General features: G+C 34.4%; 1 protein-coding gene across 3 annotated transcripts; it reads right to left on the reverse strand.

The window, feature by feature from the left end:
- Positions 1 to 1094: 1094 nt before the first annotated feature.
- On the reverse strand, positions 1095 to 16483 carry LOC126825715 (E3 ubiquitin-protein ligase TRIP12). 3 transcript variants are annotated; one of them, XM_050555479.2, is made up of 2 exons: positions 16347 to 16483; positions 1095 to 9836 (listed from the first exon to the last, which is right to left on the reverse strand). In XM_050555479.2, the coding sequence occupies exon 2, from the start codon at positions 9788 to 9790 to the stop codon at positions 4058 to 4060; it is 5733 nt and encodes a 1910-aa protein (XP_050411436.2). In that variant the 5' UTR covers positions 9791 to 9836; positions 16347 to 16483; the 3' UTR covers positions 1095 to 4057. The 3 variants fall into 3 exon arrangements, with proteins under 3 accessions (XP_050411436.2, XP_050411437.2, XP_050411438.2); XM_050555480.2 differs by lacking the exon at positions 16347 to 16483 and adding an exon at positions 15093 to 15171; XM_050555481.2 differs by lacking the exon at positions 16347 to 16483 and adding an exon at positions 15047 to 15078.
- Between the last annotated feature and the right edge of the window lie 4638 nt (positions 16484 to 21121).

Here is a 21121-nt window from a genome sequence, read left to right on the forward strand (position 1 = left end):
ATGGCAGTTCACAGACCTTACGATTGAACATGCATACGTTAAAACTATTCAGCCAGTACCCAACTTGGACCCCCTTATAAATAAAGACCACTTACCAAATTAAATATTTCATGGGTGCAGAAGGTGATTCTATTTCCCAGACTGGAGTGAATATTTGTTGGATCAACTATTCCCATGCAGGAAATATGACCAACCGGCAAACAGTAGACTAGAAACACCACTTAAATGAACAATGACACAGGGAATTTTTATTTCAAATCATTTGGGCTGTCAAAAAAACAATGTTGTTTTGGGGTATTTATATATTGGTGTGAGGAGCCCCTTTTAATATCACTGGTTATAAAAGAATTACTAAACATATGATGTCAAAGTCCAACTGCATTAAAAGTTTTCCAGAAAAGTTGTACTGATTTGGTAAAATAATTTATAAGAATTTCCATACATTGTAAAAATACACATTTGTAGTTAATTTCCAAATATGATTACACCAATCATGAAATTTAAGGCAAATATTTAACCATGACATCACATTTCTTTAGTAACTTATTTATTGTCTATTTAATGTTAAGTGCAGGAGAAGCACAGTACACACAAAACAAAAACGACAAGACAAACCTATCAGATCAAAGTAATTTAACAAGTACCAAAGTAGGCCTAGTTTATGGGCGCGGAACTGAGCACAAAGTCGTCACGGTCATCTTGGAATTGTGAAGTCATAACAAAAACAGAAGTCTGTTTTTTGTTCCAAGTACAACAAGCACGCCAAGTTTTTATGTCGATCGTACTTGATCTGACCATGGACCGTATATACACGATCCATGATCTAACGGAGCCATCAACATCTTTCAAGAAGAACAAGATGAGTAGTGCTTGGGGACCAGTTCCTATGGTCCCAAAAGTTGCGACAACCTTGTATTCCACTATAGGCACATAATTTACAAACAGTCAAATATATTGTGTTTTACTAGCCTTAACATCATATAAAGTGGCACAGATAATTAAGCACACAATATTCTTTTTCATTTTTTTCCAATAAACTGTACAACACAATTAAATGTTTTAATCCTTAAAAGGAAAGATGTAAACAATCAAAGTACAATATTGTAACATTTTTATTCAATTGAATGCAACATTAGCACTAGATTTGAGTTTTATCTCTAACTGTAACAATATTGAGGCTTAGAGAGAGGCCATTCATTGATGTTGTATTTCATTTGTATTCAAATTATGAAACAGACGGCCTACATTCTTAAGACAAACCAAATGTACCAAACTAGTTTTAAAGATACTGATGCTGTGCAAGGAAACATTAACAAAAACATCAACACCAAGTTCTTTCACTTTATTTTTTGGTCACACTGTTAATGAGCTCAAATTTCTATTTGGACATATGTGAAGGATTAGGGGGCAGGTTCAAAATAGCCAACATAGTATTATTAAGCCTAGCTAATCCTTTTCTGGTCACTGAAAAGTAGTGCCCAAATATATCAATTCAGCCAGCTCCTGTGTTAGGCTTGCTATCTCATTTATACATTTGAAGCTTTATAGGAGATGCTTTACATTTGCCTCTTTACATTGTAGTCAATAGAAAGATAACCTTGATATAATAATCAAAACAAAAGAAAGAAAATATATGTACAAAACAAACAAAAAGTAACTCCACCATCAATTTCACAGAAAACATATCAATTGAAATTATAAATATCAACTTTAATTAATACAAATTTTACATTTGGTTGACTATGGAAAGAAAAAATGGACAATATGTACATTACTGGTATATGGATCATGGTTAAAGTGGCACCAGCACTTTATAGATCTATAAAAAAAAAAACAATTTTGGGGATTTTCAGTTCAGACAGGATGGCCAGTGCTTAGAATTTTGATAAATTATTTTGTTGTTTTAAGTGATAATGCCTCTTTAAATATTTTTTTTTTTTATAAATACTTATATTCAATTTGTTACATGTAATATAAACTGCCAATACCTTTCATATTATCCCCAATAACTTAAATAAGAAACACATCCTGACATGTCAACAACTAGATTTGACAATTATGATGATCAGTCAGGTCACAGCTTGTAATTAGCACCTGTTGGTCAATACAAAGGTCTGAAGTGACATGTTCTTCACAATGGTGAATATTTTTCGATTTGTACCAGTAATACAAAAAACATTTACATATTTAGAATTCCAGCATCTAAGCAACATATCTTTGAAGCCCAAAGGGACATACTAAAATTTAATTATTTTACCATTGCACAACATAAAATATATTCTAAACAGGAAAATAGGATATCAGCAATTCCCTACGTTCATCTTTACTCGGTGATGTAGTTTTGATTATGAAAATACATGACAAAGTATGAATATGTTTTTCTTATAAAACAAGACAAATTAGAATATGTTATTCTAATACAGGCATGTTTAATAAGTTGCTACAAATTCATATACCGTAATAAATATTTCTAAGATACACCAGAGCCTGTACTCAATGTTTTTATTTTAAAGTTGAGAGAATATACTTGATTATTTCATTTAGCAAAGCACATTACTTAAATCGGTATTCAAATACATTGACAGAAGTCTCTGAATGTTATTTTTCTATTTTTTGGACATTAACTAATTTTTCACAGCTTAATACAATAAAATGTACATAAATTGGTTATTCAACATTTAATTAAGAAAACAAAAATGAAAATATCAATGGTAGATAATCTCCCAGCTTTTATTCAGTCAGATTAAAAAGATACCCATCCAAAGATTTTAGCTGGTTGAATACATGAGGTGGTGCTGGATTCTGTACATGGTCTGCACAGGATATTGAATGTTACGCAATTTTTAATTCATGACAATTTTGTAAAAACTTTAGAGATTTGACCTTTACAATATTGTAGTTGGTAAGGCATTTCTCAATCAGTCAAATGATTTTCAGACACTTTAAGTAACAAACATTGACTTAAGATATCCTTTGAATACAGACCCATGTCTTCTCTTGTTGTGTCCGGTCAATAACAAAAGAATGAATTAGTTAAAATTTATCTTTGTTGATATTTAACAGTTTAGGACAAATACAGCACCAAAATGTGGACAGACCAATTTCTGATTAAGCGTACATGTATCTACGGTTTCTCTTCAGGAACACCTGAAGCCAACAAGATACTGAAACTTATTCACATGTACCACTTATTATACTTGTTATTTTGAATACAACTGCCTTTCGCAAAGGATTACAGTTAGCCATTAATACATTAAAGCATGTAACTTATACAGCATTTACAATATTTTAAATGTACACAAATTGATTGGAGTCAAAAGGGCAAACAGTTTTGTTCAGTCAGGGTAAAAAATAAACATATCTATTTGACTGAATTTTAATGTGTTGATTTGTTTATTTGAAACAATGTTTTCCAAAGTCTTTATGCCCAAAGATAAAAAAGATTTTGTGCATAACACTGTAACTGCCAATGTAAATCAAAGATGCCTTGCTCTTTTAGTTTTAACATTAATTTAGTTCAACTAATGTACATGAAAAAACATTAAAAGAATATGTTACTTCATTCATACAATCCTAAAAAATATTACTCTGTCCATAGTCAACCACAATTTAAACAAAAGAAATCTACATACAATGTAACAATATTACAATTGATCAAGTCACAAACAATTTAACATGAAACTATTTTAAATGCCAGTAGAAAAATATCGTCCAGATCTCAAAACGTAATTAACTTTGATATTCTCCTAAAATAAACTACCCTAATGTAACATACACTCCCAACATACAAATGGCATAAAATTCTTTAAGATTATATAATATTTTTATGGTTACAAAGGTTCTCTTGTATTATTTTTAATCATATTTTGCATATTATATTATTCTGATAATCACATTAATAATCATCGCGAAACTCAATGTACGGAACTGAACAGGGTAACATATACATTTATTTATATCATTTATGCTTGGCGTTTAAAATATTCACATATGCTGTACATATATAATGTATAGTCAATGTACATGTATGGATATATAGTGTCTTCTTGTATTGTGTTTAAGACAAATGAAAGGATAGCTGTCCTTCTTGAGCAGCTAAACCAATTTTCTGACGCATAATGTCAATAGTAGAATAATCGGGAAGTTTAAGATAGTTCACACACGTCATAACTGACGGCAGATAATTATCTGGACTTTCTGTGGACTCAAAGGTTTTGCGCACAATTGTAAGAGGTGGATTTAAACTTCGGAAACCTCCAACAGGCAAACAGGGAGAACCGGTCACAAACTGAATGAAATCTCTCTGTTCTTTTGAGTTATATTGACTGAGAATTTCAAACAAGTATTTCACAGCCTGACTATCCTGTGAATAACCATGGTCAGGTCTACAACAGTCCATTAACATTTTCACATCCCAAACCTCATTATGATTTCCACAAAACAACTGTTCAAGTTCCTCGGGATAAAAGCAACGCAAGGATGAGAGAGGAACTAGTGATTCAAACCCTTCACGGAATGCTTGGAACTGTCGTGATACACCATCCATAAAATTCCACTGCACCAGAAGTTGAAGGTATTCTTCCAGATTATCAAGAACTACAGGACACTCTCTACCACCTTTCTTTAATTCTATTTGTGAAAAACCTGGCAATATAAAATACAAGTTCAGATCTTCAATACTACATCCATCCATTGTTAAACTATCTAATGCCAATTGTCTACTTTCATCTGTGTGGGATTTGTCGGTCAATATTTGTTTCTTCTGATGCAATACAGCTTCTAGTTGTCTGTGAGAACGAGCTAGAACTGGATCAATGTGGATTAGATCAGCAGATGTTAAACTCTCCTCCTGTCCCAGACACCATTTATAGAACACTTGACTAAACCTAATATCCAGCATTCTCGAATCCATAAGAGAACGAGCCAAGAATTTTCCAAGAAACTTACACTTAGAGGAAACTTTCTTTAAATAAGAAGCTTTCACAGATTTTGGCAAAGGAGAGGGGAAAAGGCCAAAGGGTGAATGCATCAACTGAATTTTAGCATCTGGATCTGAATGGCTAGTTGTATCAAGGACATCACCTCTCCATAAATCTAAGTCAGCTCGTTGTAATTCCCGCGATACTAAGGCATAGAATTCTTGTGTTGGTCCTAATCCTGTTCCTACTTCATTTTCATACTGTATTTCTAGTAGAGCTTTCGATTTGTCCAATTCATCAATAATCTGTTCAGCTTGTTTTAAAAGATCGTTTCTATTTACCATACGTCGTTTTCTGTCTAATCTTGGGGCTACACGCTCACTGTCATTTTGACTGTTATCGCCACCACTATCCTGTTGTAGTTTCATCATGGCACGATCACGGTCGAATGTTGTTATGAAAAATAACAGTTGTCTGGTTTCAAATGGAAACAGAAATGGAGCATAGGTACCAAGTTCACCCAACCATTTTGGCAAGTTTCCAGTCATTATGACAAGTGGGTCTTGTAGCTGACGATTCGCTTTGGCTGTTAATTTATTACTGATAAATTCTGAAGCTGTTAGTATAGGTGTTGGGAAGAATGATATTTCATAGAAGGCTGCCCAGTATTTGTTTAAAGCATGTGTAACCCGAAGTAAAGATATAACTTCTAATGATGTATCTTCTATAGTTATATAAGAGGGTAGGTGTTCTGTTAGGAAAGTATCAAGTAAAGATCGTGTTCGGTTTCTAGAAGAATCAACTTTTGTTTTGTGAGCATCATCAGTTTTTTTACTAGACTTTGATTTATTTTCAATTTTCTTCCTCATGCCTTCAGTGGGAACATCTTCTTTATCACAGTAAGCTCTATACCAGATAGTGTGTGTCTGTGCCCAGATTTTAGCGTGACCTAAAGGTGTCTCTGTTTCAGAGTCAGATTCTCTTTCACTGGGATGACTAAATTGTTTGATTGCTTCATATACCGTCATATCATATGGCAGCAATTTTTCACCAATTAAAAACTCTAATTTATGTTGGACTGTTCCTTGTGTGATACATACAGCAGACATAGTATCCTCAAAATCTTCATCTGAATTACCATCATCACTGATTTCTTCTTCACCATCTTTAACTTTACCAATACCTCTAATGACCAGATACCTTTCTATAGCTTGTACCAGTGCCAAGGGATCTATCTTTACAGGTCCTCCTTTCCACTGACGAAGATTAGTTGCAGATGGGTGTCGTTGTAAATTACACTTCAATTGGTGGGTGCTAAAAAATTTCAGCGCATTTGATCCTCTTCCACTCATTCCACCAGATCCAGGGAGATCATGTACTCGAATCTGGAACTGTTCTAGCTGATGTAGACATCCAAGTAATTTACTGATCAGATTAGACAATGGTGGTGGATTATTAGGATCAATGGCCATCTCTTTGATATAAGTAATATCAGGAGGAGGGCAGGACAGGAAGACATGAAGAAAACGTTGTATTCGAACAGTTCTGCTCAGAGTTCCATTAACACTGGTAAGGTACTGAAGAAGTTTCTTCACCATTCCACTGTGGATTATCTCAAAAGGTGATATATCACTTTCTTTGGTAATTGTGGCAATTTGCAACAATGGATCAAGACCATTATCAGAATCAATGGTTAGGCCCTGTGAAGCATCGCATAATTTTTGAAGAATTTGAACTGCTGGATGACTGTTACTCCATGCTTCTGAGGTTGTATTCTTTTCAAGGAATTTGGTAGCTTCTTCTTTTACCCAACTTCTTATTTTCTCCTTGTTGGTATCAGCACATCTTACAAATTTTTGAGCCTCTGATTCTTTGGACACTGACATTCTTTCACAGTGTGATGAGTTACTTAATCTACTCCAGCTTCTTAGACTTGGCAAGAAAGACATCTTTGGTGTGGCGCCACTTACTTTAGAATCTGAATTGTCAGAATGTTTACCTCTTCTTGAACTTCGTCCACCAGAAGTTGGTACGCCCTTTGAACCACTTTCCATGGGATCATCAGGTTTGCTTCCTTTTCTAGCTCGTTTGGGTGTGTGTTTTCTTTTTAAAACATCTCCAAGACGGAAGAACATATGCGAAGATGTAGCACCTGGTTCCTCTGAAGATGTATGTGATGTGGCAGCAGAATCTGTACTTTCCTTTTCTCGGACACCCGATTTACTGTGTTTCGAAGCAGATGCTCCTCCTGAGGTTAGACTACCAGAGACACCACTGGAGACTTTCTCTGATGAGGATTTTGATGTATGAACTTTGAGTTCAGCTAGCCTTTTGATCTGATGCATGACACCTTCTCTTCTGAAGTATACACTGAATATATCAGGTAATTTTTGCATTAGAATTTCAGCTAATTGTAAGGCGCCAACAACAACCTTAAGGTCTGGTGAAGCCATCATGGCAGCAATATGACTGGAGACAGGTTGACTTAATAAAACATCTTTAAGCAGAGTAGCCGAAGCATAATATACCATACGTAGAATAGTTTGCAGACATTTATGTCTTACAGTGGGACCTGGTGATGAGCTGTAAACTTCATATAAAACAGAGAACAAGGACTGAATAAAAGAAGAAGCTAATTGATGATCCTCTTTCAGGAATTCTTCTCTTGAGTCACACCAATCTAAGGAACAATCAGAACCATGCTGCGGTTGAGCAGATGCATTAATTTTTCTTTGAACTGGACGGGCTGTTCCAGAATCTTCATTTATTTGTTGCATGGATTTAAAGTCAACAGTATATGTTCTTCCAACAGTTGTAAGACTTATTTCATCCTCAGCAGCACTGTAGGCATCTTCTATTATTCTGCTGTCTATTGGTGTATATGAATGCCATATATTTCGATCATCCTGCCACTGCCAGGCTATAGCATCAGCACTAAATCCAGCATTTCTTCCAAGTAGGGTATCTATCCGGAATATTCCATCAGATGGTAGTTTGGGTAAAAGTTCTCCAATCAAACAAACGATTTCATATAGCTCTTGAGGAGTTCTGGACACTAGTTCAACTTGAAGTAAAGGGTCTTCTGGGGTTCCTACCAGTAAGTGACAAAGTGTATCAGCGATGTTTTGTTTTAATAATATTACAGCAAGATCAGGGCAGCTACCACACATCACAGCCATCATTCTTATCACCATCACAAAAGTAGCAGAATTGATTATTGGTGGGCTAGCCACTAGTAATTGTTGGAGATTTGTGAGAAGTCCATGCACAGCAATTTCCTTCAGCAAACGTTGATCACTTTGAAAGTTTTCTACTACACGAGAAAATCCACTGCATACACTTTCAACTGATTTCTTGTCCTGATGGTTGAGACGTGAACTAAGGAGTGGTAATGAATCCCTTAAGAAATGGAACTCATCACATGTGAGACTTTGTAGACAATTAGCCACAACAGCAAGAGCACTTCTTTGAGCAGTGATACTGAAAAAATCAATGAACATCAAACATGCAGCTATCCCCCCAGCTTGTAACACAGCCTTACTGTGTCTTCTAGATATCATTTCTAAAGCTGTTAATGCTTGTTCTGCCACATCCATACATTGGATTACTTGTAATTTCTCCAAAAACACTGGAATAGCATCTACTACAACTGCTGATGAGCGGGGTAAAGCTTCCATCATGTACGTCAATGCTCTACAGGCGTGATTCATTATGTCAAAATTATGTTCAAGGTGCAATAAGCTTATTAAGGCAGGGACCACTTGTTTAACTGGGAAACCAGCTAAGCTGTCTTCATTACCCATTACTAGTAACTGGCACATCTCCATTACGGCTGTCAACTGTTGACCTTCATCACCTGTAGCTTGTAACCCCTGTAACAGTTGCTGAACTTTACTCATTGTTCCCCCACTCATTGTTCTGTGTAAGAATTGGTGCATCCGGGGCCCTAGAGCACCAAACAACTGAGATGGTAGACCCCTTGCTTCAAGAAGAGCTTGAAGTCTTCCCATGTCTGTTTCATCTGCATCATCCACAGGTCTGGCAGCTGCTCCTTGTGGTCTCTCATTACTGGGTTGGTCAGAAGAAGCACTGTTAGAGCCTTCTTTACTGGCAGACATTCCACCAGATCGTGACTTCTTTTTGTCTACGTTAAAAAACTCACCACTGTTGGTAGATGTATGACCTTCTTGACGATTCCTTTTAGGCTGCTTTCCCTTACTTGTGGACCTAGCTTTAGGAACACTTGCTGAAGAACCTATTTTGGATTGTGATGAAGTTGGATGTGAAGTGTCTGTAACTGATGATCTAAGACAGCGTCTTTTATCAGCTGTCTGGGGGTTCTCTAATTTATCAACTGGATCATCCAGTCTTTCAGCTGTGCAAACTAATTGTTTTGATAGAGCTTTCACAGTTGATGACCCAAATAGTTCAGTTTTTAAGCTATTTTGTTTGAGTTTACCCTTATGTGCTGAAGATTTTGGTTTATCTTTAGAACTTATTTGTTTTTTTGATCTGAGGTTTTTAGTTATACAATCACTGGATGATTCACTTTCTAGTTCAAGTTCTAAGGCACTTTTTGTAGGTTGATCACTTTTCACAGAATTTTTCCCTTTAGATGATTTTATATGTATGTCCATCAAATGAGGTTTAGAAGATTTTTTACTTGGTTCTGACTCGATCTCATGTGTAGCTGATCGTTTTGAAGGTTTCCGAGTATCATCTACACATTTACGTGAAGATATTTTGGATTCAGTGTTCGTTTCACAAGGAACTTCCAAAATATTAGTTGATTGATTAGTCACATCAGACCCACTTTGTCGACTTTTTCTTCTGCCGGACACCCCAGTTGGCAACTCACCTCGATTGGCCATAGGCGGATTCCAAATTCTGGCTCATGCCAGATATTATGTCTCAAATCTGAAAGATAAAAAATGAAAAGATATCAATAATAATCCTTCAAAAATTTAGAGTTTTGTCTTATCATTAACCACCAGCAGCTCTGTCAAATTGCTATAGATAAAGCAATTTTCCAATTTTCGGTTAGGTTTTTCTTTCTTCACAACTGTGGTGAAATTAATTTAGTCAAAGAATATATATTATTAGGCTTTTATTCCACACAAAATCTTAACTTCCAATATCTGAAGATTTAAAAATAAATTTTGATTCATAAGATTGTGATGAAGTGCATTGTTGTAATGCAAAAAAATTTAATTACTTAATTAAACATACTATTTGAAGTAGTATGGTTTTGTTTAGATTTGTGTCTGTCAATTCAATACAGCCCAATCATAACTTTTCTACTTTATTTTGATTTCAAAGATAGGTTGCTAGGCAACAAAACATACACCCACAGAAGCTAAGTCATCTGAGCTGTCAACAAGGGGTATCACATATTTTTTTCTTCTGTCAGTAATGAAAACATTTACAACACACTAAAATCTGATTAAGAGTAACAACCCATTAAGTAATTATCAGAAATCATTAGAATTTGTTTGGCTTAGTTCTGCCACATGCTGATGTTTAGTAAACGAAACACTGAATATCAAGAATTTAGCAGTTCAAGTATATTTTGTCGTCATATGTGTTTTAATTTAAATTCAATCAGATGATAATTTTGGTCTTGAGAGCATCCACAACATTTTCAAAGTCATCAAGGGCCATAACTCTAGCAACAATTATCAGAATTTGTTAAAAAAAAAAAACGGTTTGTTGTCTCAGGACCAGAAACACTAAGTATAAATTTAAAGTCAATCAGATGATAACTTAGGTCTGCAGAGCTTTAACAAGAATATTCAATGAGGTCAAGGGCTATAACTCTGGCAGTAATTATCGGATACACTGTATAAATCTAAATTCAATCAGATATTAACATTAGCCTCAGGAGCGTCCACAATATTTTTAAAAGTGATCAAGGGCCATAACTCTGGCAGTAATTATTGGAATGGAAATCGTTTAAAATCTATAGACTTTTTTGTCTCATGACCTTAAACACTGTGTATAAATTTAAAGTCAATCGGATCCTAACTTTAGCCTCTAAACCAATGGACGTACCAAAGGACGGACGGATAGGGGTGACTACAATATACAACCACATTGTATAGAAAAGGGGGGGGGGGGGTGGAAAGAGAAATAGAACATATTATTCCCAGACGAAAGTCAGCAAAAGAAGAGTGGATCAACTTTATACTACCACCTATGTTTGATTGCATTCTCATGGACGTACCAAAGGACGGACGGATAGGGGTGTCGACAATATACAACCACATTGTATAGAAAGGGGGGGGGGGAAGAGAAATAGAACATATTATTCCCAGACGAAAGTCAGCAAAAGAAGAGTGGATCAACTTTATACTACCACCTATGTTTGATTGCATTCTCATGATGGGGTGAAACACCTAAGTTTCAAAATAAGTGTAGGTCGTACAGCCTCATATGCCTGTCTTAATTAGTCCAGTCGGTGCAGAATAGTAGGACGTTAAACCCCATTTCATTTCATTTACCCTTTTCTGCAGATTAGAACTAAAGAAAGAAAGAAAAATTGTCTGCCAGTCGCGCACATAATGCAGAGAAATGAAATGAAATTATTATTATTATTATTATTGTTCGATTTATATAGCGCTTCATTACACCTGAAGTGTTTCTAAGCGCATATCACAAACATATACTTCAAACACAAAGGAACAATCAAAATCAGGAGAACATAATTAAAAGAAATGAAATGGGGTTTAACGTCCTACTGTTCTGCTCCGAACTGGGCTAATGAAGACGGGCATATGCCATACAGTGTGCTATGAGGGAAATTTTGCCCGGGCAGCGGTACTATCGCCTACTCTTATATCGAATTCCAACTGCCAAGGGATCTTTTACGTGCATTCTAATGTATACATGGGACCTCGGTTTTTCGTATCATCCGAAGGACTATACAGCTGTCCTTGTCAGGCCCTCCGTTCTGCACCACTGACAAGGGGAAACCATGTCGGAAACATAATGCAGAGAAAATCTGTCAAGGTATATTATTTACCAAGAACCAATGATGGAAAATATCCAACAAATAATTCTTGATAAATTACAAGGGATCTTTATGTGCACGACAATATGTACAATATGGTTTTTCGTCCCATCTTGCACCACACGCCAGAAAATCCTGATGAACTTTCTCGCCAACTCAGGGATCGAAGATGGGACCCCCAGGTTAGCGAGCCAACATCTTACTCACTGAGCCACCGTGGCTCTCATGTTTAATGGTGCTAAATTCATGTGCAATATGAAATTTATTTGAAATTTATATACAGTACTGAATATACATAGATACATGTACTTCTTGTAGAATATTTATAATGATCATTTACAAAATGAAGCAATCATATTTCTGCTGAGTCACTTATCTTTTTTTTATTTTAAATCATACTTTAGGTTTCATAGTCCAATAACACAGTGGGTTTTCTTTTTCAATAATTAATAAAGCCCAAAACTGAATATCTGGTGTGATTCATGACAGCACCTCAAACAAAAAAGGCCTCTACATGGTGTTATTGGTTGTAAAGGCCCAAAAGGACATTCCAAGTAATTCCAACATTACTTCAACCTTACAAAATTTTTAAAGAGGGTTTTTATTTTAAGCTATCTTGGAAATTATTACTAAAGTTTATACTCTTACAGCTTGTTATATAACATACTGTCCTAGTGTTAATTTGTTATCATTATTATTTAACTCCTAACAAAGGATTAATATGACTTAGATCAATAATGACCTATATATCTGATCTTTAATATTATGTAAGAAACCGGTCTCCTTTTATCAAGTTTGGTAATCTTCTTTAGTTTTGTACTTGCTATAGCCTCTAATAATATCTACAATCACATTCAAAACAAAATTGATAAACCTACAGACACTGTGTGACTTTGGCAATTAGAATATATTTATTCACAATTTTGTATGTTCTGTTACAATCAAATTAAATTGCTTTAGTATAAGATTGATTAAACATATATTATGTAAGAGTTAAATCTGTCTATTGCAGGTCTTTCTTTAGGCCTGAAATGTTATCTAAATTAATAATTAGATCCAGACCATAACCAACTCTAGATGGCATCGCTAGCCTGCGATCTTTAGTGGATTATGAGCCGATTTACTGCATAACTTTCCTTCACGATTTAACGATTAAATGGATAAACAAGACTATGCTTTTCATTGTACTGACTTTAGTAATGATGATCAAGGCTAGCTGGAAAATTCAACTGCTAAGTTCTCGGTTCATAGTGGATCATTTGAATGAAATTTTCAACAAATTGCCTTTACATTATCTAGTTTTTAACTATTACAGTGAGAACTGCCAAGTCGTTATCGAATCTCCCATAATGTATCTTTAATAGGTTATAATATTTCAGTCCAACGTAGTATGGTTATTTATAAAAGGTTTTTTTCTTGAATGGGCTGACATTGAGATTTCTCGTAGCACACAGCTGATTATGACACACCAGTATGATATGTTAAGGAAATATTCCCTTTTTTTTCTTTCTTGGGTTGCTTCTCTTATTTTTAATTTGTTTTCCATTTTGAGTATCACTACAAGCACAGGACTTAAGCTAGCTCTACTGATCAATTCACTCTATTGTTTGAGGTGTCTGGGTATATATTGTTCTGTCCTTAGGTTTATCTTGTGTAACTGTGTGGTGCGGTCACCTGCACTTACTATACATGTACCAAATCAATTGTTTCACAAACAAGCGCCACTGTCGTTTTTGTGTTAGTCTAGTGTTCATTCATTTTCGTGTAAATTTTGTACTTGATTACCCCTGACAGTTTGGATCTAACATGTGCAGTAGTGGACTGTAAATCAATATACAAAAATTTCACATTATCAGTAGACTGATTTAGAGACATTACATTGTTATAATACATGTACTTTGTTTCACTTCAAATTATCACTTAACCATATATATCAACTGTCTACTGTAGGGACTTTGGTGGGATCTACTGTCCAGATTTCGTTGAAACATTTGCATTGATTGATTCTGAATTACTGACAAAGGAGGGTGCAGTGTGGGAAGCAATTTGAAGCCATGCTATTTAGTCTTGTTTCATCAGGAAGCATGCAAGATGTCAATAATTATAGAAAAGTCTGCCTAACAGTTAAGGCTGTTTCTCAACCTGCACAAAGATACAAGAGCAATGTAATTCAAGGAGTTTGAGATAAGCGCTTGCAGTAAATTGTACACTTAAAAATGAAATTAATGGATAACACTTATTTTCTTGGTTAAAATGATACTACAAATGTGACCGGTGCCAGCAAGATCAGTCAGTCGCATTCATTCATTTTTACTCTATAGGCTATATACAGCAGTCAGTGGTGAAATTATTGATTTTAAGTCATCATCACCAAACAATAATTTGAAATGTTTTCTTTCAGAATTCTACATCATTTTTAATTATTCAATCTCTAAATGCCTCAAAAACTGATTTTAAAAATGGATGTTGAATCATACATGATCAAGATTCTCTCTAAAACAATCAAAATTAGTGATCTATTTCATGTCAAATAATTTTACAACCAGTAGTCTGAACAGCAATTTTTGTAACATTAAAATCCTACAGTTGTGGCTTTCAGGAAATGTATAGAACTTAATTTTGGTGAAGTGACTCAAATGACTGATTTTTCAGAACCGGTCACAAATATGTATTCCTATTTATCATAATATTAAAGACTATACTGTAGTTAATCTTTTAAGTAAGCCTCTTAGTCTTAATGAAAATTTGAACTTCGAAGTGATTCATTGTTTTTTTCTTGTTCAATAGCAACCTCTTGATCTATGACTTGAACTGAACCGGTCACAAAGATTTCAATTATGTAATACGGTACTTATAATCTATTAATAAATAATCAATGTTTATAATTATCCATATAAAATCAAAATAGCATATATTATTGTTCATGTCATATACAATTTAAATTGTATAAATAGCTATTAGAAACCTAATCTCATGGTATTTGCTGTGAAGTAAAATCCTATTTTATATAAAAGACCATAATATCTACTTTACATTAACTATTGATATAAGCTTTATGTACTGCTCTGCTAAGTGAAATTATTGAAATAAGGCAGCATTTTACTTTTCTATCCATTACCTTTCTTCCAGGTTTTTTATCTAAAATAATTCTTACATCCACTCACCAAAATGTATGGAAAACTTTCTCAATCATTGATAAATGGATGTAATTTTTAGGGAGAATATTAAAACAGGATGTTACTGACAAATCAAGGGAAGATAACTATCACCTGATTCTATGAACAGCTGTTTTACTGCCTTTATTAAATAAAGACATTGTAAAATATTAAAAATAAATGGTTGGAAAAATAAAATTGAAGATTTGCAATAATTTGGACCTATTTCATAATTTTATGAAACAGATTTTGCCATGAAAATAAAAATATTAAAACAAAACATCTGAATTATTCCCCCATATTACTAATATCTTATAAGATATATGATGTAATACTATTAATATTAATAATTTTCACAGTAAAGCCACTGTGACAAAAGGCATATGACGCTGGTAGGAAAAAGAACATGAACTGTTAATCAAATTATTTAATTAAATCATTCAAAGTTCTGCTTCTAAAATACAAACCTTTGTACCGGTAAAGTCCAGAGTCTTTCACAACATAAGCCTTTAGGCCTAGTATTAGATCACATTTATTTAATTTTTTTTAGTTTCAATAATTAGTAATAATACATTTAACTTGAAACAGTTATTAGAATGTGTTTAATACTTGGTGACGCTTTTACAGTCTCTAATGTTTATACCATAATGACAGTAACAGATATTAATATGACAGTGTCAGTAATAAGATATTAATTTTGTAACTTTGATTAGGCCCTGGTTAGATCTAATTCACAATTGAAATTTGTGTTTCATTAAAAAGAACAAAATCCTTGCTTTTGGAACAAATCTATTTAGTTGGCAGTAAGTGAGTAAGCTCAGTATAAATCTTGCTTCTATTTGATATTATGTGTTAACATTGCCAACCAACACATGGAAGCCAGGAAGACAGAGCGTTTGGGAGCATGCTATTTATATCTCTCTTTACTGGTCTTGTTCTCTCTTCTTACAACAATTTCATAAATATAATATATCATTGTCAATACGAAGGCTACCCTTACTAAAATGTTGTATAGATTGTTTCTGTTAACGAACAATTTATTAGTTCACAATATTATGCTTATTGGAAATATGTTTAGATTCACTATTATACATAGGTTTTAGGTTTAGACTCGCAGTTCTGTCGAAACTATAATGATAATCCATTTCTGTCTACTGTGTCTCAGCGAAAAAAATGGCATGTTTACCTGACCAAATATAGCCATAAAAACCCAACTGGGTTACCGAAATTGAAAAAAATATGTTCACAAATATTTAGACTAACCGATATTATAAAATACGGCCGGTTGTTTGGTTTTCAATAATGGCAGCGATCAATCAATTAACAGTAACAACAGTTCATCTGAACGCCTGTATCTGTTGTCATATTATTCGACGGAAGACATACCTCTCCAGCTGACCTTAAACGCAAGGGGTCAAACAACATTATTAATGACGTAGTAAACATTTCCGAGAGGAAGTGGAGGTTGTCACTGATATAAGTAATGGCGGGAAATTGAAAAAGTTGTAGCCTTTTTTTCACTACAGTCCTTGGCTTTAGAAACAATATAAAATCCCCAAAACAACACAAAAATTGGGGAAGGGAGGGAGGGTAACTTAAAGGAGCTAAGTCGCTAATATTTTGAACCTAGAAATTGACACAAATGTGTCGCAACGCATACAATAATGTATTTTTGTAATATGAATGTATATTTTATAAATTGATTTACATTCAATCGTTTCTGTTTTTACTGTAATTTCTAATCAGTTACTGAGTTAGGTTCGGCGAAATACGCCAGTATTCTCAATCGAATTTCAATCTCTAGCGTCTGTTTTTTTTTCCAGTCTATATAATTGGTTTTTTTCCAGTCTACGCCGATAGTATTTATTCACCCAATCCATCTCCAGATAAGAATTTAATAGTTCTTCATTTATCCACTCACAATTTTTACAAAAGTGTTTAAATCACCACTGATTTTAAAATTGAAATAATTGATACAATGCAGGCCATACAATAAACTGAAAATAGAAATAGATGAGCATAATTGGACCTAAAATATGACTTGAATTCATGATAGGCCCTACTTTAGTAGGTATACAGTGTCAGTCTAAAATATGTTTTAAAAGAGTGTAGCCATTCTGCATAGTTTCATCTACCGGTACTTCAACTTCAGTTCATACTTCGAATGGCCGACATTTCCCAGAATTAGTAAAGGCTACTATTTTGTTCATTGTTCCAGCCTACTCCGTTTCACATCTAGGTGTAGGCCTACACACAAAGAACAAATAAACCTTTTTAATTTTACTGAACGGATGCAGAGTAAACAAATTCTCAAAATTCTCGAAGTAGCCTATACGTAGTGTTTTCGATTAAAATCGTTGAATTTGATTTAGGGCTTAAAATGTCGGTCAACTATAACTTAGTGCCTGTTTTCAATCGGAGTTAACCTAGACTAAGACAGACAGTCTAAGTTTAGTATAGGCCTCCCATACCATGTGTAATAAAACAGTCTGGTTCTCAGTATTCTTGTTTTCTGCCAAGTTAGTGTAACCCACTCTGTTCCATTCTTGCATCCAAAACTTTGTAAACCGTAAACGCACCATAGAGATATACATTTTATGATTTTAGACACATTAAACCAGTTCTAGGTGGAACACCATTCCCTTCCCAGTATTTAGGATTTGTGTAGGCCTACAGATGGATTTGTGTAGGCCTATGCCAACATGGAAATGTGGTCACATTTTTTATCCCCCCCACCCCCGCAATCGTCTACAGTAGCCTATGACCATTGTTTCAGGAACATGATCCGATCTATAGAGTTTATAGGCTACCCAATATTTAAATTAGTAAAACAGAGAAGTCTATTAAGTTCAAAATTTCCATTCATGACTTCTCGCGAGCTGGAATGGAATGAGATAATCGCCAACCAAAACAAGTAAGACACATACCTGAGAATTTCATGATTGGCAAAAGACACAACTATATGTTGAATAAAAGATATATTATTTATTGGTGTTAGGTACAGGCCCCGGAATAATTATATACCATAGGGATGTTGCCAAAGAACTACAATTTTCTAATAAGCAATAAGCTCAATGATAATAATACATTGATGTATACATGTTCAAAGTTTTAAAAAGATATGTTAGGTATTATGATATTAGCAAAGGGCTGACTACTTGAATAGATTGATCTTCAAACAGTTTCGAAGATGTGCCCGGAAACACAAGCTGTACATTAAACATTAAAGATGCATTATGTAAGAGCTAAATCTGCCTATCGCAGGTCATTTTTCTAGCGTCGAATCTTATGTGAATTATTTTTTTGGTTTAAACAGTATTTTATTCAGGAGAACATAAGTACTTACAATTTATCATTTAATAGAATATAAGTGAATAGGATGCAGTAACTTTAAGCCAACTGCTTATATAGTTACATATATATGACGACTATAAAGATGATATATATATGTAAGATGTTGTGTGATTTAAACCAAAGGTGTGGGAAAAATATGTTAGTTCTAAGTTGTAAGTACGGAAGACAAAAATGATTTTTTTACAGGTCTAACCCCCATAATCATTTCATTTCATGATTCCAACTTTAATCAATCATCATGCAGTTACCAATGTCCGGAAAGTCTCAGTTTAATATGACGTTTTTTAAGCCTTATTAAGGATACATTATGGGAGATTTGATAACGATCAGCTGACAGTTCTCACTATAATATTTAAAAACTAGATAATGTAAAGGGAATTTGCTGAAAATTTCAGTCAAATTGATCCAATCTGAACCGAGAATTTAACGATTGAATTTTCGACCTAGCCTCGATCATCAGTACTAAATCCGGTACGATAAAAACATAGTCTCGATTATCCATTACATGATTAAATCATGAATGAAAGTTGAGCTGCAAATCGGATAAAAATGCAGTAAATATCGCAGGCTAGCGTTGCCAACGAGAGTTGATTAGCCTATGGTCTGGATAAGTTAAATGGTGTCTAATTAATAATTTAGATAACATTTCAGGTCAAAAGAAAGACCTGCAATAGGCATATTTAGTTCTTGCATAATGTATGTTTAATAAACACACATCTTTCAGTGATTTGTTATAATAGTAATGTCATATTCCTCAGAACCTGTAAATTGAATGTGATACGAATATATCAGAGTATATCATTTAAAACGCTTCGTTATTTCGCCCACCCCACCCCCCTTCGAAGAAAGCAGGTAGCTATTAAAATGGGTTCGTCTGTCTATCTGTTCGTCTGTCTGTTTGTCACACTTTTTTGGACACAATAACTCTCCTTCTAGCCTAATTGAGCTAGAATGTTCAAAATTGGTGTAAGTGTTCATTAGGTCAATTTTCTGCTTAGGGTAAGCAGAGATAAGCAATTTGATTGGTTGATGCTTTGGGACACGATAACTTTAGTTCTAATTAAGTGAGAGTGGTGAAATTTGGTGTATAGTTTTATCATATCAATACCTTGACTAAGTTTGATTATGAGCATTTTCTGCTCAGGGTAAACAGAGCGATAAGCAATTTGATTGGTTGAGACTTTCGAACACAATAACCCTCCTAATTTATATAGAATGTTCAAACTTGGTGTAGGCGGTCATTAGGTGAATGGAGTTTGATGATAAACATTGTCTGCTTACGGTAGGCAGAGATAAGCAATCTGATTGGTTGATGCTTTGGGGCACAATAACTTTGGTTTTAATTAAGTGAGAGTGATGAAACTTGAGCATAGATTCATTAAATCATTACCTTGACTAAGTTCGATGATAAGAATTTGCTGCTTAAGCTAAGGCACACTGATCCGCAGTGAATATTTGCTAGGCCGCTACAATTACTGATAAGGATGACATCGATGCGGCTTAATGAGCCAGAAATATTAACTTTTTTCCTGCGACAAATTAAATTCTAAAACATTTTTTTTTGTGTATTGGAAACATAAATAAAGGCGTTTGACGTATTTGTAGGTAAAAATTATTTCCTATTTAGTGTAAATGGGTATTAAAATGACTAAAATGCAGCATTCTCTCCGAAGCAGTAACGTCTTATGTAAACAATGCATACGCCATTCAGCCAATGATTGACGCCGCGTGCTGTGACAGCACGTGTTAAGGCAGTCATATTTGACAGAGATATATCACTAGACTCGTAATTCTCTGTGAAACAGATTGAGGCTAAGGAACGATAAGCAACTTGATTGGTCAAGACTTTGGAACATAACAACTCTGCTTTTAATTGAGGTAGAATGTGTAAACTTAATAATAATAATAATAATAATTTATTCATAATGCGCCTTTTACCAATATAAAACACTGCTCATTGATATAGATATTCTTTAGGTGAATGTCTTGACTGAGTTCAATGATTAACATTTCGAGCTAAAGCTAAGTAATTTTATTGGTCGATGCTTGTCTGATAGAGAGTGATGAAACTTGGTGTATAGTTGATAATCAGTTTGACTGCATGATACTTTTGAAAAAAATAAATGTGCTATTAATTAATATGTGTCATCTATTTATTTTGGGAGTTCGGCGGGGGGGGGGGGGACATCAGCCTTACTGTTGGCTTGTTTAAATCTTAAATAGATGATACTGCATCTTTAAGTCAGGTTTTCCCCATAGAATTATTGAAATATTATTTTTATTAATTAACAAAATTGTGTGGTTCCCGAGATCTATGGGGCTGATTTCAATTCGTTGTGGGCGGGGGGGGGGGGGGTAATTAAGAGCCTGTTAAAAGACAAAATGAGCTAAATTCCAGAGCATTTAGATTTACAAGGTTTCAGTGACAGGGACAATAATTCTGACTCAGCAATCTCACTACGCTTAAAAAATAATTGTTAGACCGGTGTGACACAATGACATAACAGCGTATAAAAAAACCCTCAATTTGTTGCTGCCAGTTTCACCATGCCAAGCTAGCAAGAATAAGATAAGTAATATGGATGTCCTTCTGATCAGGTTTTGTGTTTTTATCGAAGGTCTTGACTATCAAAGATGGTTTGTATGGTGCAGGATTATCTATACTTTCTGTCGTTTACTAATAG

Source organism: Patella vulgata, chromosome 6, assembly GCF_932274485.2.
Source record: "Patella vulgata chromosome 6, xgPatVulg1.2, whole genome shotgun sequence".
NCBI lineage: Eukaryota > Metazoa > Mollusca > Gastropoda > Patellidae > Patella > Patella vulgata.